This window comes from Hesperophylax consimilis, chromosome 16, assembly GCF_061612785.1.
Source record: "Hesperophylax consimilis isolate HC1 chromosome 16, BYU_Hcon_1.0, whole genome shotgun sequence".
In the NCBI taxonomy this organism is placed as follows: Eukaryota; Metazoa; Arthropoda; class Insecta; order Trichoptera; family Limnephilidae; genus Hesperophylax; species Hesperophylax consimilis.
Window position 1 is genome coordinate 7,695,996 of NC_142851.1, and position 18,722 is coordinate 7,714,717.

At 32.3% G+C, this 18,722-nt stretch overlaps 2 protein-coding genes across 3 annotated transcripts in view; one reads left to right on the plus strand and one right to left on the minus strand.

Moving 5' to 3' along the window:
• The window catches only part of Gnpat (dihydroxyacetone phosphate acyltransferase), a 55,061-nt gene that overhangs the window by 2,693 nt on the left and 33,646 nt on the right, over nucleotides 1-18,722 (plus strand). The window lies entirely within an intron of this gene.
• LOC149416639 (uncharacterized) lies at nucleotides 1,913-4,426 on the minus strand. Its single transcript, XM_089641441.1, has one exon. It carries the CDS (start codon nucleotides 4,382-4,384, stop codon nucleotides 2,342-2,344), a length of 2,043 nt encoding a protein of 680 aa, XP_089497567.1. The 5' UTR covers nucleotides 4,385-4,426; the 3' UTR covers nucleotides 1,913-2,341.

The window sequence follows — 18,722 nt, forward strand, 5'->3', positions numbered from 1 at the left end:
TTGAATTTTTGTGATTCTTGAGTCTTGTTACCAAAATTTAATAAAACTTGAATTTTTGTGATTCTCGAGTCCTGTTGCCAAACTTAAATAAAACTTGAATTTTTGAGAATTTTTTTCTTAACATAATGTTTGCGGGGGGTTTTTTAATCAATCTACGCCGTAAAGCGGGCATTTTATATCATGTTCGCGCGCAAAATTACGTTTCATGTAAAATAGCTATAACTTCTAAACTATTGATCAAATTTAAATAAAATTTTCAGTATTTTACCTTATTCGAAATCTTTCATTATGATCCGGTCACAAATTTTTATATTTTTGGGTAAACAATTATGATATTTAAGTTTAAATTAAAAAAAAATTGTCGTATTGTCGATTTAGTCATTTTATGCACATTCAACATAGTATATATATTTTGTAAAATACACACCACTAATACACAAATAAGTAAACACTAATATTGTTTGAAAGTATGAAATCGTTGGAAACAATTCCCATTATGTAAAGGTACATCATAGAATTTACACATGTACCGGGTTTCGCTACGTGTTTTGTGTACCGCGCAAACATGACATCGCCTTCGTAGATTCTTATTTTTACCAGGGCCTTCAATCTTTTCCAATATATGTTTTCTCATATCCATCGATAGTCTTCCTGGAGGATCAGATTTTAAAGAATTTTTTCGGATACCAGATGTTGATGGTGTTGGTTCCGGGTCTTGACTTTTATCTGACGAAATCTGATCAGCCACCCAGTGCTCTGCGATTTCCTTAAAAAATTGTTTATATTTTATTTTCCATTCTTTTACGGAGTTGTACACAACAAATGAGTTGAATAATTCACAATTTATTATGTACATTGCCTAGCCTTTTTGTCCATTTAGTGGTTTTTCGTAAAATAGAATAATGCGAAAGATGTCTGCTCCGTCAACGCCTTTCATATCGACGGGTTCCGGGCTATTTGTATTAACCGACATTTTTTAAACTTTACACAAGAGCAGTTTAAAGTTTCGATTTTTAGAAAAAAAAATATAACTTTAGCAAATCACATTATTTTTTTAAAAAGAAGGATATTACTGTTTTTATAACATATTCCCCATATTCGGATTCATTTTTTTTTCTAATATTCCTATTTTTAACGAAGATAAATGTCGCTTAATACAAAATGACCTATATTTTACTTTTTTTTGTTCCAGGCTAAATGACTTAACCGCCTAAGATTATTGTTTCTTATTCTAGGCTAAATGACTAAACCGCCTAGGTTTATTATTTCTTGTTCCAAGCTAAATGACTTAACCGCCTAGGTTTATTATTTCTTGTTCCAAGCTAAATGACTTAACCGCCTAGGTTTATTATTTCTTGTTCCAAGCTAAATGACTTAACCGCCTAGGCATGCAAATAATGGCTCTAAGCTAAGTGCTTTAATCGAAGAGTTGGTCATATTTCAAACCTAAGCTAACTGATTTAAATACCATATCTTAAACTTATTAATGTATGGCTAATTAGTTAATGCGACTGATATTTTTTTAATAAATTGTTTGTAATCATACTTGAAAAATGAAGTTTGTAGAAATTGGCGGTTAAAACATTGATAAATTAAAAGGTACCTACATACATAGGGTGTACCTATCTTGTTAATAATAATGAAATGAGAAATAAAACACACATTATAAATTGTTCAAAGATAAGTTTTTTATTTAAAATGGCAATCACCTAGGAACAGCAGTAACTTCTTAGCTTACCAAGGTAACAACTAATGTTTTTATCACAATTGCATAGGAATCAGAAGTTAAACAGTCTTTTTATCACGTAGCCTACAGTCTTATTACCTGAAATAATTATTCTCATTCTTCTTCATTTCTAAACTTTAACATTTAAGAACTGTACCTACTTTTTAAAAAACAAAAGAAAAATCTCTTCAATTACAAAAAAAGGTTCTATAGAACCAAACGAAAATAATTTCTTTTAAAAATAATCACAATAAAAATGAAAATATTTACGAGCGTTTCTTTGGTTTTCATTTCTTTACATAATTTCTTCTATATTTTTTTCTAACTTTCTCAGTAATCAAATCAAAAACATCACTCGTTAAAAAAAAAGTTTAGAAGTTTTCTTATCTATTATAGATACTATCCCTAGTTTCTCTTCAATAACAAAAATAATTTTTATCTCCTATGACAATAATTGTAGTTCACTACAGTAACAAAAAAATTGTTATAATAATCAAAATTATAAAAAATAACATCTTAGTTAAAATTCAACCAATCTTTTCCTTCTTACTTTCTAATTTATTTTTCTTCTTCTTTTACTTAAACACTTGTTATTTTCCCATCAGACATAATGGCTTAATTTGGCAGGTCTGTTTCGTCTTCAATATCAGTATCGATCAGTGTATCTTTGCCAGTATTGCTGGATGGTAGGTTGATATATTCTAAATGAAATATTCTTGGGATAGCACCAGTGTCACATAGCTTTTTCAGGTCATTATATTTTGCTTTTGTGATAGGAAGCTTTGATTTATATTTTGCATTGAGTTGTTTCAGTTTTGCATAAATTTGTATGTACTCTTCTTTTACATCATCTTGCATGCTATATTTGACGACCATCACGTTTGGCGTAGACTTCTTGAATGTTGCTACACGAATCTTGCTTATTTTACCGACAAGGTTTCCCTTGAAATATTTTTCGGACAATTCCTCATAATTCTTGAAGTCTTCATGTGTAAGGCCTTCCACCTGATAGGGTCCTGGATCCTTTCTAGCTAGCTGACAAATTGTCGGCCACTGTGAAGGCGCCCATACCGTTGTGTGTCGAACAGAATTTTCTATTGTAGCGTGAATACTGTCTACTGTCATCTCTGTGTGTCCCGGCAGCAGATAATTCATCTGTATAGTTTCTAAATTTTTCGACATCAACAAAGCGTTGTGGATGGCTGCCAATACGATCTTGTTTTTATTTTGCCCAGGGCATGAATCCGAGTACAAAATTAAACTTTTAACGGTTTCACGTTCATCAACGTTGTCTATGTACTTTTGCAAAATAGTGGAAATCTCATTACCACCTCTTTTGCCTTCCGTTTCTCCCCAAACATAGCAGAAACCATTGCGGGTTACACTTTCGTAAAAACACAAGTTAAAAACTGTGTATTTTCTTGAATAAAAGAGTGTCATGCCGCTTCCATATGGGGTATTCAATACCTTTTGAAGGTCAAACGAGGTACAAATAATGGAACTATTCTTTTTTGGAAGTTCTCTATGACATTCTAACCTTTTCTTTGAGGCATCTTTCTCTTCCAAATGCTCCTTCATTTCTTCATTCTCAGTTATATCTTTGCCTTCAAAACGTAAACATTTAAGACATTTGTCTTTTTTCGGAACATGGAATCCAATATTGAACTCATCAGTAAAAATTTCACGGAAAATCCTCTCACTTACATAATCAACCCCTTTGCTGGCTTGATTTTCTTTATAAATGCGGTAGAGATTTTTTATGTTTTTAAATTCTACTGGCAGGTATAATCTCGTGCTATCCTTCCTACAGTAATGTGAAGGAAGTGCCGGTAATTGTTTTATAAAATTGACAGCTGAGGCCTTGACTGTGTCAGATGTCTTATTTTTTGGAATAACTCTTCCTCTTGATTCAGTTTTTGCTGATCCCATAGATGCATTTGAGAGAGTGTAGTAAACGTATCGCTGAGTAATATCCAGAGTTTTTAGCCAAAATTGTTGACATACAGGGCGTCGACCCTCTCCATCGTTAATAAAATATTTAAAAGTATTGTCTCTTGAATTACTCTCTTTGGTTCTTTTTCTTTTAATTTCTACCTTTGATGACATTCCTACTAACCAATCTTTTTTTCTTTCAGCGGACAAGGCCCAAAAATGATCAAATAATCCTTTCCTTCTTTCTTCACTAATCTCTCCACAATTATTCCCACATTTTTTTCCAACGCAAGGGTTTTCATGTAGTCTCTTTTCTTGAACGATTGATCCATCTTTTTTTGTATATTGCTGGCCAGATTTTTTCAATTGGTTATAAAGTTTTTTTTTGTTCTGTCTCTTTTTTCTTATACCATCTTCACCAACTGTTGTCTCTTGTGATCTTTTCTTATTTTTCTTCTGTCTTTTCGTTGGATTATCAAGTTCACTTTCGCTAGAAGATTCGTCACCAGTCTCTTTCCACGACGAGGAATCCCATACGAAATCTTCCTGATCAGATAAAAAATCCACATAACTTTTCTTCATCGCAGCCTGTTTACTTTTCTTTTTTTTGGGTTGTGGTTCTTCATTGTCAGGAAAACTTGGTAAGTCTTCATCTTGGGCATTTCCTTCTTCTAAAGACTTTCTAATAATATTATTATCCATATCTTTATCAGGAATAATTTCCATTATCGTAGGTGTGAGATGTTCCCTATTTTCTAAAGATTCATTTTTTTCTCTTTATTTTTCTTGACTGAGTTGATTGTGTAATTTTTCTTCTTGTTGAAAGCGCACTACTTCAGTTTTAGAAAGATTTTCTGTGTCTTCTTTATTTTGTGTCCTATCAATATCCATCCACAGCGAGGAATACCATACGAAATCTTCCTGATCAGATAAAAAAACCTCATAACTTTTCTTCATCACAGCCTGTTTACTTTTCTTTTTTTTAGGTTGTGGTTCTTCATTGTCAGGAAAACTTGGTAAGTCTTCATCTTGGGCATTTCCTTCTTCTAAAGACTTTCTAATAATATTATTATCCATATCTTTATCAGGAATAATTTCCATTATCGTAGGTGTGAGATGTTCCCTATTTTCTAAAGATTCATCTTTTTCTCTTTCTTTTTCTCGACTGGGTTGACTGTGTAATTTTTCTTCTTGTTGAAAGCGCACTACTTCAGTTTTAGAAAGATTTTTTGTGTCTTCTTTATTTTGTGTCCTATCAATATCCAGATTTCGCTCAACCGTTTTCATTCTTTTTACTTTTTCTGGTGTTTCAGGTTCCGAACAATTTTTCCGTTCTGTTTCCATTATTAGGTGTCAAACTGTAAAATAGTTAAGATAATATTAAATTTATTAAAATAAAATGGGTAGTATTTAATTGGGTAACAATAAATTCCTATTTTGGGTATAAATACTAAGTGGGCGACGGACTGAGGGCGAATATAAGAATTGAAAATGGGTGACTTTAAAATACAAACTGAGTAACTAGTTATCAGAACGGGCGACCAAATATCTATTTGGGCGACAACCTTAGGGCACACAAAACATTTAAAATTTGGCATACATTTTATTTAAAAAAGGCGACTATTAACCTAATCAAGATGACAAAAATACTATGTTGGGCAACGAACCAAGGGCTCACAAAAAAAACAAAGGCTAATGGTTAATTGCTGTGTGGGAGCACCCTAATACCTGTGGTTACAGCCAGTGGCGGCTCGTGACTTTTGGGTTACTAGAGTGCTAATATTACAAAAAATGGCTTAATTGATCTTGTTGTAGCTGAAAACGATTTTTTATTTTTTTTTCGAAAATTGATTTTTTGTATGAAGATTTTCAGGAATTCCGTGCGGCGCACGGCTATACTGAAATTTCCTGAAAATCTTCATACAAAAAATCGATTTTCGAAAAAAAAATAAAAAATCATTTTCAGCTATAACAACTTCAGAAATGCCATTTTTTATAATATTAGCACTCTAGTACACCCAAAAGTCACGAGCCGCCACTGGTTACAGCCTCGTCGTCGCCGTTCTGCTGTTTCCAAAAAAGATATACTTATGCTCAAATAGTATTACAGTATCCCAAAATATTTTATCGTCACCCACAAAAACATCCCAAAATATGTTTTTTGAAGCCCTCATTGTATTAGCCTATATCAGTTATATAGTTACCTACTTAGTTACTTAATAATCAATGTTTTTCTTCAAAATGTGAAACAAATGTATGTTTAAATAATAAAACGTAATAAACTCACCATAAAATCCAAAATTGACGACAAATGCTCTGCGCAGCTCCCAAAAAACATTAAAACACGTACGAACTGGCTCACGATTTGCGTCAACTAAATCGTTCGACCGCGTGGCGACCGGCGCGGGGAGATGCGCGGCGAGGTGGGATACGCCTGAAGCGCCCGCGTCGGGTGGCGGGGGCATTTAAACTCGCGCGGTTTATCGCGATGGCGCCAAAATCATTGTTTTAACCAACGTCATAATAGTCAATCCATATGAAATGTTGATTGTATTAATGTGTATACTATTCTTATTCCGTTTAAGATAAACTGTTTGAAGTACTAGAACTTTACTTTTGTTATAACTGAAACGACACTGCAAATCAAATATTGAATAACAAAATATGTTTAACCATACTCTTTAAATGTTTACTGTTGAAATCCTAAATAGTTCATGCGACCGACATAATCATTATCTACTGCAAGCTAAATGGTTGAAGTGACAACATCTAACATTTCATGTACAGAGCTAAATGTATGGACCGACACTAGGTATGAATTTGACAATGAGGCTAAATGTATTAAACGACATTCTTGTATATTTATAAGGTAAAGCTAATTGTATTAAGCGACACTGGATAAGAATTTAACAAAGAGGCTAATTGTACGAAGCGACATTTCTATATATTTATAAGGTCAGGCTAAATGCTTTAACGTACGTTGCCTGTAAATTGTTGCTCCAGGAAAAAAAGTTTAAGCGATTGTCTAGTATTTGGTAGTGAGCTTAAGTACACAGTTCATAAATTTGTCAATATTTTGTGTCGCTTCATACATTGCAGTCCAAAATGGGCCCAAAAATGTGGTTGTATTAAGCGACAAAAAAGTGCTCCGATTGTCACCAAACACAGCTCAAACGACGCAGAAAAATTCGCTGATTCCAAATATATATAAAAGTCTATATCGCCCAGAGTGTCGCTTAATACAATTAGCCCGGAACCCATCGATATATTTATTGTAATCGATTATCATTACCGTAGTCCATTTTCATAGGGTATTTTTTCATAAAAATTCATTATGTAACAAATAACTAACAAATATGTAACAAATAACTTTTTGAGCACAGCACACAAATACTTTGTATGAAATTTTTAAAGCGGAATGTAGGCAGAAACGAAAATAGAGAACGTCTTGAACGAAACAATATCGCTTTAACACTGAAGAAATGTAAAGATTTAAAAAAATTTAATGAAACATTTATCTTACAGTTATTTTATTTCAAATGCATGTTTTATGACCACAGTCGGCAGGCCACCCGACCCCAATTTCACGAATTACCAGGTACCTGGTATACGTCTCACGAGAGCTGACGCATAATTTTTACTTCACAGAGTCGTTAACATCATAATATCATCGTAATATATTGTTACTCTTAAGTGTACAACGCATTTTGGCGTCTCCCGCGCTTTACCAATAGTGTACAAGTACGAAAAACGCTTTTAAGCGTCTCCCGCTCTCTACCAACAGTACCCAAAAGACGCGTTTAAGCGTCTCCCGCAAACAATGTGTTAAGGCCCCATAGTGAGAAAGAGATATGTAAATACGAATGTTAGAGGGAGCGCGCTAATATTAAAAAAACGATAATAATTAAGCGAAAATGGTGAAAATATTTAATAAAATCGTTTGAAATAGAGCAAAAATCTCTCGACAAATGCTTTAGTTACATTTAAAAATATACTTTGAATTTTTTCATGCCTATAACATTAAATAACAGAACAAAACGTGTTTTTAATAATTTTCGGAGCTTACTTTGTGATTATTTTCTATCGAGGGAATTTCATATAATTAACATTTCGGCATAACAAATGTATAAATATTATCTTCAAAACTAATATATTTTTTTTGTAACTTAAAAACTTAGGACGGGTTGTTAAGGAGAATTTGAACAATTCATCAAATTTCAACGTTCATTTTCGGGTTCTGTGAAAGACTTATTCAAGTTCTGTTTTGATATCATTGTAGGCTATTTGCTTGACAAAACTGAAATAAAAACAGAACTTGAAAAAATCTTTCACAGAACTTGAAAATGAATGTTTAAATTTGATGAATTGTTCAGATTCTCCGAAACAACCCGTCCTTAGAGTTAACGAGAAACTTTTTATAAATCGTTAGAAATTGGGTATGCGGGGGCAGAGAAATATGTTATAAATTGGGTTTGGGCTTAAGTGTGCTTTGTAATGCTAGAAATTAACTTCAAAGTAGTCAAATTACCTTAAATACAATATAATATGACTGTTTTACTTAGATTAAACTTGAGATTTTTTTCAGTTTTTGTAGGATAAACTTTTGGTTGAAGAGAGAGAGGGAGCCACCTTCATAAATAAACCACTCACTAGATCGATATCTTCGGGCTTTTTAAACCATAGATATGCCAATATATAGACAGTACAATTCTCATTCGGAGCCTACTTATTATTATAATATAAACCAATGAAAAACTCTGAATGTTTATTCCATGGACTTTCAGAGTTTTTTATTGGTGGATACAGTTAGACAATCATATGACGTCACAATATTTCCCCCTGGCCACCTTTCTCTAGGAATCATCATTCATCCTAGTGCTGTTTATTGTTCAATTAAACTTGTTTGCTTGTTGATTTCTCCCAATTAAACAAAAAATGCCATTTTAGCACTCTTCTATGTTTAAATCACAGTCTAATTTGAAAATGCACAGTGGTATAAAATAAAATTTTCTTAGTAATATTGTTAATATTCACAAAATATTTTACAATTAACTGTGGGTGTTGCCAAATACCTTAAATATTAATAATGCCTCCTTCTTATATTTCTGATATATTACATACTTCTGATATTTCCGATACATTCTGATGGCAACATGCTACACTAGCACCTCCTAGCGGCATGTGTTGTGCGCCTTGGTTTTCTTTCATACATTATAATGGATTTTATGTGAAATATATTCTTTATTTTGCGTCAATAAATTATATAAATTGATCGAAAATAGATAACCTACATCTGACCTTACTGCTGTTTTTGCTTGTACATAAAAAATATTAAAGCGGCTATTAACTTTGCCTTTGATGGTTTAGAAAAGTAATAAAATATTTTGTAATAATAACATGGCATTTATATAGCGCAGTTTAGTGTCATTTCAACTTAAGTGCGCTTTACTATAACAAACATAAAAACGGTAATTTAGTATTATTGGTCATGTTCTTAAAATTATTCCTACAGTGTGCCTTACCCAATACAGATCTAATATTATAACACTAAATATACTGTTTATACAAAGTGATGACAAAACTTAGAATAACAATAACAGCAGGACAGGACAAAACAAGAATATTAAAACTAAAACATAGTATAAAACAGGAGGCAGCTTGTGCTCAGAAATGAGAATCAACTGAGCAGACATTTTAAAAAGGTACAATAAGGAGGCAACCGAAACCAAACAATTACCGGAAGTTTTAGAATATGGCTTATTTTAAAATAAATATAACAATTATTATCATTAATTCTATTTAAGTAAGCTTTAATGAGGACCAATTAATATTATAGGGTATTTATTATTTCTTGTAATTAATTATTGACTGACTATTGCAATAGTGCATATGCCGGCCTACCTCAGAAACAAATCAATAGAATCCAGTCAGTTTTTAATGCTGCGGCAAGAATGATTTTTGGTGAATCTAAGTATTGCCGTATAACCCCACTTCTAAGGGATCGCCTTCACTGGCTTCGATGCCCTGAAAGAATAGAGTTTAAGATCTGCTTAATGACCTTCAAAGCATTGCAAGGAATGGCGCCAGCATATATATCGGAACTATGTATCCGACAAAACTTAAGCAATAGACAGCTTACTCTAAGGTCAGCAGATCTAGATATTAGTAATCGTCTAATCGAACTTTCTAGGTCAAATCGAGCTGTTTACTATGATCGTTCTTTTAGTGTAACAGGCCCTCTCATCTGGAATAGACTTCCCTCAGCTCTTACTAATCTCCAGAATTTGGCTGAATTTAAACGAGCTTTAAAAACAAAATTATTTGAAAAATCTTACCATTTATAAATTTTAACTTCTTTTCAATATTTATAATAAGCCATATATTCTAAAACTTCCGGTAATTGTTTGGTTTCGGTTGTCTCCTTATTGTACCTTTTTAGTGTCTGCTCAGAAAATTCTCATTTCTGAGCAAAAACTGCCTCCTGTTTTATGTTATGTTTTAGTTTTAATATTCGTGTTTTGTCCTGTCCTACTGTTATTGTTATTCTAAGTTTTGTCATCACTTTGTATAAACAGTGTATTTAGTGTTATAATATTAGATCTGTATTGGGTAAGGCACACTGTAGGAATAATTTTAAGAACTATTAACACTGAATTACCATTTTTTTAAAGTTTGTTATACGAGTAGTTAAGCGCACTTGAAGTGAAATGACACTAAACTGCGCTATATAAATTCCATGTTATTATTATTATTATTATTATTATTTATCATTAATTCCATTCAATTCCCACAATTATAAATAACCTATTTTTATTTCATATTTTTGCGACCCCCCCCCCCCCCGGTGACTAAAAATCTAAGCCCCCCGCCGCTCATTTGTACCAAGCGTAGTATTTTGAAGCCCCCCCCCCCCTGAACGGGTCACGTAGTATGGGTACGTTACCTAATAACAATTTGTCAGAAAAACTCCAAATAGTATCTAAATTTTTTATTAGAAAATAAAGAACACAACATAAAAACAAAAATGGATGCAAACAAAAAATTTAAAATAGCAATTTTTTTCTTTGGTATTAATGAGAAGGATGTGCTTGCTTTTCTGAGCATAGTTTCTCAAAACGAGGTTGAAGTTTCGAAATCGCCACTCTCGTCTCTGCCTCTAAATTTATTTTTGATCTGTACTTATTCTTAATGACTGCAACTGCAGAGAAACCTGTCTCACACAAGTATGATGTCGCAAACGGTAATAAAACCCTTAACGCTGCAGTGCTGATGGAACGATATTCTCGCTATAAAGATTGCCTCACGACGCCCCTGGGATGATCCCGCGGCGCCCCGGGGCGTCGCGACTCACAGTTAGGGAAGCCCTGTTATAAGGTATTTGGTGTAGCTATGCTTTCAAAATAAATTGATAAATATTAGTTAACCTCACGCTAAAGTAGCACCAAATACGCATTCCTCGTTATAATATTAATATTTTATTATGTAAAGAATAACAGTTTTGAGATGAGAAATCAGCAGCTCAGTTCAATATTCGGTATTACATATGTGTTTTCATCCATTTCTAAGGAACGAATACCCTTAAGATTAATTTTTGATTATCATTTAAATGGTCAGTATAGTATTAAGGTTTTGGTCAGCTCTGAAATGTTTTCTGCCGGCAAATATAGTCAGTTGAGCGGCCACTTCAGGTCAGCAAGTAAAACAAAATTGATCAGCAAATAATGTTAACCCCTGACCTAACCTAACCTAAGCCTGATATTTTTAAAACTAAACTATGTTTGAACCACTATATTTAAAAAAAATTATATACACTGACTGTTTTCGGAATAACCGTTCCTTCCTCAGTGCAAAATATACTAACTTAACATTACAAAACAATTGGTGAACATAATATGTATATAACTAAGTGTTAAAGTGGGGGTGGAGGTTTGACTATTTTGATGATATTTTTTATTTGTTTAATAGATGTTTTTCTTGCTGAGCCAAGATTTAAATGGTGAACCATTTGATTACTTCTCTTAATTTTGAATAATTTTTACATTATAATATTTAAATTTTACTTTAACGATACAGGTTTTTCATTTTCGAACTACATTGTATTTTAATCGACCACATAAAATCACAATGTGTTTCATAATTGTAGATTATTTTAATCTTGTACCTATATTATGCTATGTAAACATTTTTGATATGCAACTGTATATACATGATTGAAGCTTAGGTAGTAATTTTCTGTGAACACCTCACTAGGAGAAGCTGTGCCGAGGTGTTCGCATGGGTGTTATTCTGCCGTTATAGGTGGAAACACAATATCCTCCTTGGATTCTCCATCGTAGTTCCCACCCATGGTGGCAGTATTCTACATTATTAGGTTAGAAGTTAGAAACTGTGTTGACATGTTCATCATAATATTATATAGATACAATGTAGTAATTCGAGGTGAGTTATGTATCAAAATGTTCTGTAGACACACTATAGTACAAGAGTACATGTATTAATACTTTATTTATCTGTTGCATAATTGCCATAGTATATTTGAGATAATATGTTATTATTTATAAATTTTACTATCATTTGTTCCACTTAATATTTTAATACCAGCGATATTTAAAATATTTAAATTGTATGTTAATTCATTAGTCAAAAATACTGATTTCAACTGTATGTGCATTCTGCGTAACTCTGGTTCAATGAACTCAAATTTGCTTTGAATTGAAGTGCCTCTTTAAAAATTGGAACTGATTGTCTGAAGAATTCAGACAAGCGATAAAGTACCTACGTACCTATTATATTTTAATTGACATTTTCATAATTGGAACAGATATTTTAAGAATTCGGACTATTCTGTGATTTTCACGGGTTTAGCGCTAATGAAACTAATAATAATTAATGTTTGTAGTAATTGTAATTCTAACATATTATTGTTAAGTTTTTACTTAAATATTGATTTATCAAAGGGTCTATTAAAATTTCACTTGGCTCAAAACAGTAGATAATCAATAATAATTTAAAAAAATCTTCTATGTGGTACTTGTGATCTTTGGCATTAGTACTATGTCTGCAAGCATACATTTTAAATAAATATTCAACAAAATAAGATACTAATTATGTCAAATTAGTCTTCAATCTCTGTTAATTAAATTACATGGTGTAAATTTCAAATGTCTGAGATTATATTATTATTTCAACCCTTCAGGGTAATTAGTTAACCTGCGATACCACAATCCATATGGTATCGCAGAAATCCTTGTGTCTTCCTTACTCTATGGTGAGAAATATGATCTTAATATAGTTACTTAGAGAAAACACCACGCTTTTTAATATATTTAGAAGTAAACCACAGAAGAAATAAAATTTGCACCTTTATGAAGCCAAAGGTTCCAACCGCAATTTGAAAAAAACTTATGAGACTTATGCGACAACAAAATAGTTAGGTGACCTTATCGTTTGTAATACATTTGTCTAATAAAATAAGTGTGTTTTTATACATTTTTTCAATCGTTATCAGTAATTTTAGTTACAGTATACGTAAAGTGAGCCATTTTATTTTTTTTTCTAATAATAAAATTTGAAATTGTATTTCATCACCTTTCAAAAACAGTTTTTAATTTTCGGATTCGTTGAGAAATATAACATTTTTTTTGGATTTTATTGCAAAGCGGAAATACTCCGATCTTCTGACCGAATATGAGTGAGGCCTAAGGAGTTAAATAAATTATTAAATTAGCAATAAGGAGCACTGGGTGTCATGAGAAATCGTTATCTGCTGAATGGTTTTTTATCTTCCAAATGTATCATATTATTATAAAATGACCTTAATTTAACTCAACCTCTTTTTCAACAGCTGCCTCTCAAGTCTCAAGCACTCTAATCTTGTTTTGAATTAAATACAATGTTTGAAGTCATTGTGTTCTAGCTCAGTGTAAGACAAGTGCGTTATATAAAATGGCCATGTTAGCAAATGGTGTGGATTTCATTCGAGAAATGGGAGTGGACTTTTTAGAAATGTACTTTACAGGTAAGATTACTATTAACACATTCTTTGCGGAAAACGAGAAAACTCGTCATACGCCTTTTTACAAGGGGTTCTAAATGGGTGCGGGGTCATGTGTTTTCTATTGTCGGCGGTACCCGATCTATCTACCTGTCAATACAATGAGTTTGAAACACAACAAAAAAATAAAATCGTTGTCGCGTATGTTCCGCTTACAAACTCCGCAGTGAAACGCAGTACATGTGCAAGTTTTGCAATGTGCCCCTGCATAAAGGAAAGTGTTTCGAACGCTATCACACTTTGAAGTACTATTAGGTTACAGTTTTTTTTATATGTATTGAAAATTTCTAAATAATCTTGTAATTTTGTATGAATAAATTTCGATTTGTTATTTCGATTGTGAAATACTGTTTTTTCTATGATTCCCAAGAAAGTAGAAAGTTTTTGTTCATAAAAAAAGGAATTACACATACATTGCTAAGTAAATAAATAAAGACATCTTTTTAAAGTAAAACACTGAAAGTGTCATCGAAAAATATCAAATAGATCATAAGATATGAATATTTGGCAGAAAGTCTAATTTTGGCGCTAAAATTTAAAAAAACACCCGCGCAATTTGGTGGTATAATGCCCGACCATATAGTGTTAAGATACATAGTCAATTTTTTATTTATATCTTAACTATTAGGTACTAGGAACGTATCTCTAAACATTATGAACGTTAAAAATCTATAGTTCCACTATTACAACTTCCAACACAAGCCATTAAAATTTAGAAGTTAACCACATAATTAAACCACAGTTAACCACATAATCAAATGTACACCTTTATGAAACCAAAGGTACCAACTGTAACATGAAAAAAATTATGAAACTATGTAAAAATTTTATTAATTATTTTTAGGAATCGACAAAAAACTGAGGTTACAATAACGTTTCTAATACATTTGTGTAATAAAATGCGTGTTTTTTTTTCATTTTCAGTAATTTTATTTACAAAGTATGGTGAGCCATTTTAATTTTTTTATGAAATTTCATCACCTTTCAAAAACAGTTTTTAGTTTTCGGATACATTCAGAAATATTCCATTTATTTGGATTTTATTGCAAAGCGGAAATAAGAAATAAATCCTCTTTTGCTATAATTATCACTGTACACAGGTACTGCATGAATAATTGAATTTGAATTTTTTTGTGGAAATACTTATAATAAAATTATTTGTGTTGATTTTGTGATCATATCAAGGTTAATGGGTACAAGGTACAAGTAAAGTAGGAGATTTATAAACTTTATTGCTTTGGAGATTGGGGGTTTAGTTAATTTAGTTCATTGGTATGGCTACATGTCGGTAGGTAGGTACTGTATTTGCAAAGAAAATTTACCTTACCTATATTTTCATTACTGGCAACGATTTATTTATTGTTAACTATCAACGAAATATTATGACTAATGACTACGTATTTGAATACATTACATAACGCGAAAAATTTACACTACAAAACAATAAACACTAAATTTAAATATAATAAATACAAATAAAATTCGAATACCTGCTTCCAATTATAAGGAGATACTAATTATGCTTTATAATATTCCTAATCCATCCAAGTCATTGTTAGATAGGAGAAAAAATGAAAATATTTCATCCCCACTATCGAAATAAAAACAAAGACATTCGTGACATTGCGGTGAGTGGAAAGTCGGGAGAATTTGCACGTATAAAACTAAATCTAAGCCCATCGTCCCACGGGTCAGTAAGCAATCGACATATACCTAGTGCTGTTAAGACCCTGCACGAAAAATTAAGTTCGTTATAGTGAGTTAACGGTCTGCAGCAGTTCAGTGTGGAACTTTTCTGCAGAGCGACTTACAGCAATTGGTTTATGTCGATTGCTTACTGAGTGAGTGAACAGGTACCTCCTTTGCGAGTTGCTTCATCGAGGCGCTAGGCTGAAAGTAAACTCAATGTGACATTAAATGTAAATATTGTTGGCAAAGGTCCCAAGACTATTTATATAACGCCTGCAAACATATATGGCCAGTAAATTTAAATTTAAAAAATGCTAAAATAATTATGCATTTGTAAATAGGCCGTTGTTATTTTCGTGTATAATACGGTAGTGTTGTTTATCTTGAGTATTTCAGATGACATAATATAATTTTGTTTCTTCTCCAACATTGTATGCTCATATTATTTATTCACCTTATCTTGTGATTGATTTATTGACATATATACTTATGTCATATAACCTAAGGCTATATTTAAATACATATTGATATTGTGTCTATTATCAAATACTGTAGAATAGTTATAATACCTCCAACTTCTGACATTTCCCGTACATTCTGATGGCAGTATGCTATTTGCCCTTCCTGACGGCATGAGTTGTGATACTTGGTTTACTTACATACACTATTTTAATGGATTTTATGCATGATTATAGCATGCTACACAGCGCCTCTAGCGGCCAGAGTTATCAGTCAATGCTGGCAATATTTTACTGGAGTTGGACCATAAACATCCAAATTGGTGGACTTGCCCTAACATGAAATATGGGTATCATTTCGGCGAGTAGGAGGCAAACCACGTGACCATATTTTTGGCACCGTTGAATGCCGAAGAACACACATTGAAATAACCAGACCCTGCCCAGAAAAGTAAAGTTTGCTAAAGTAAGGCAACAGTTTGCAGCGCAGTCCATTGTGGGACTTTTCTGTGCAGGATCAGAATGTTCGTAAAAACTATTAAAAAAGAGAACCGTCTTCAAATCGGGTTGCATAGTGACGATAAAAATGAGTGAGGTGGGTAAACTAATACACATTTTGTAAACTAAATAGCGTAACAAAATATTCTGTTTTGGTAACAAACCCGAACATTTGTTCATCCAATTTGGAATTTGTAGTTAAGTTTTTTACGCAGCCAGCAATTTCCGTGCCATTGTGAAAAGGACTAGTAATTCGTACGCACATTTTATTTTTGCTGACTAAATGGCGATATTACAATGCGAGTTGCCTGCATACTGGCAGATTCATTTATTGACAAATCACAGAAAGGGAGACGGTTACGCCCCCTCTCCGCACTTTGTGCAACTTGGTTTGTTCCCCTTTCACTGATGGGCTAGTCTATCAATTTGGATGTCTTTGAGCTGGACAAATTATTATTATTCTAGGGTATTTGCTAGTATGTATAATATTTTTACCTAATTTATTTTATTTAGCGCTACTAATCACATACGCCAATCCCTCCTGTGGATATATATACTATATACATTGTGTCCTGGGATGATTCTACATGAAAACCTACCTACAAGTAAAAAATAATATGAACTTTTTTCGAAATTTCAACAAGTAATGTGGTTGATATATATTTTTTCGACTTATACAGGGTTTTCCAATAAGAGGTGTTATTTTGAATAGCCCGCTATTTCGGTAGATGTTACTTTTGAAGGTGTCATTTTTTTACATTTGACAAGTAGAAACTACGCCATTAATAAAAATGGAACGATACACGCTTCAACAACGCATTGAAATTATTAAAATTCACTATAAAAATGGTGAAAATTTGGCAGAGACGGTTCGTAAAACTCGAACATTTTTGGGTCGTCGTGAAGCACCTTGTCGGACCACAATACAGAAATTGGTGGAAAAATTCGAGCTGTTGGGACAACTTAGTGATGTGAAGAATAAAACTCGTGCACGTCACTCAAGAACAGCCGAGAATATTGCTGCTGTAGCCGAAAGTGTTGAAGAAAACCCAGGTGTGTCCATTCCTTGTCGTTCTTTGGAATTAGGCATTCCACAAACGTCATTACACCGTATTTTGCATAAAGATTTGTGTCTTTGTGAAAAACCAAGAGTTATTGTTGAAAAGCCTTTCTATCCTCAACGTGTGACTGTTTGGTGCGGTTTATGGTCCGGCGGAGTCATTGGACCTTACTTTTTCGAAAATGAGGCTGGAGCAACAGTTACGGTGAATAGATTGCGCTATCGAGAGATGATTAATGATTTTTCATGGCCGGAATCGGATGGTATTGATCTGGACAACATTTACTTTCAACAAGATGGCGCTACGTGCCACACAAGCAACGAAACCATTGATCTTTAACGGGAAAAATATCAAAATAACACCTCTTATTGGAAAACCCTGTATAACATAATTTTGCATTTGACCATACTTACTATAAAAATATAAATAACTAGGTTAAAAGTGCACACATATATTGCACTATTTGTATTGATTTTATTCTTATCTCTGATAAAAAAAATATATTGGTCAAAGTAACATGATAAAAAAATAATTATTTGATTATCTGTCAGATAATGTTTCAATCAAGTTCTTCTAAATGATAAACGATAAGCCACGCTCCGTATTCACTTTGATTGATGTATTCATTCTGTAGATATTTCATGGTAGTTTTTTTAGTATTTTTTTTTTGTGGATTTGAGGTGTCAAATAATGACCTCAATTAGTAACTGTGAAACTCCGTTGTTATGTATGTACCTATTCCCAAATATATATTTTTTAATTAATTCGGTTTTTAGTTTATGTTTGCCATTGATTTTTCAATTGGAAAGCCCATAATATTTCTGTGCAAAAATGATACATATGTATTTTTCCTCAGCTATACTTAAAACGGTTGTAGGTAAAATGATTGTGAAGAAAATGATTGAATTCTAAATGATAGTATTCAAAATGATCGTAGGCAAATAATAGTGTCTCTGTGTCATGTTAGAGTAAAAAGATTTTATATAATTTACGTGTAATTGCTAACTTAAGATTAATTAAAAAAAAATAAATAAATAAAAAATGTACTTTGCACTGCATACTGAACAATACATTTTAATACTTGTCATTATCATATCAAATGCTGGTTTTACAGAGTTTATATTATGCAAATCTAAATAACAGTTATCAATAAATATATTTAGGTAATATATATATAAATAAAATTTAAATAACTGTTAAATAAAGGCACTTACAGTATATAAACAGCCTTTTAATTTTTTCTAATTATAATTACCATCATTATAAGATTGAGTATTTAACATAATTTTAAAATTTACGATCAA

Bases quoted from the DNA above. Each gene is read 5' to 3' on its own strand.
- LOC149416639 (XM_089641441.1), bottom strand. From the start codon at position 4,384: ATGGAAATTATTCCTGATAAAGATATGGATAATAATATTATTAGAAAG.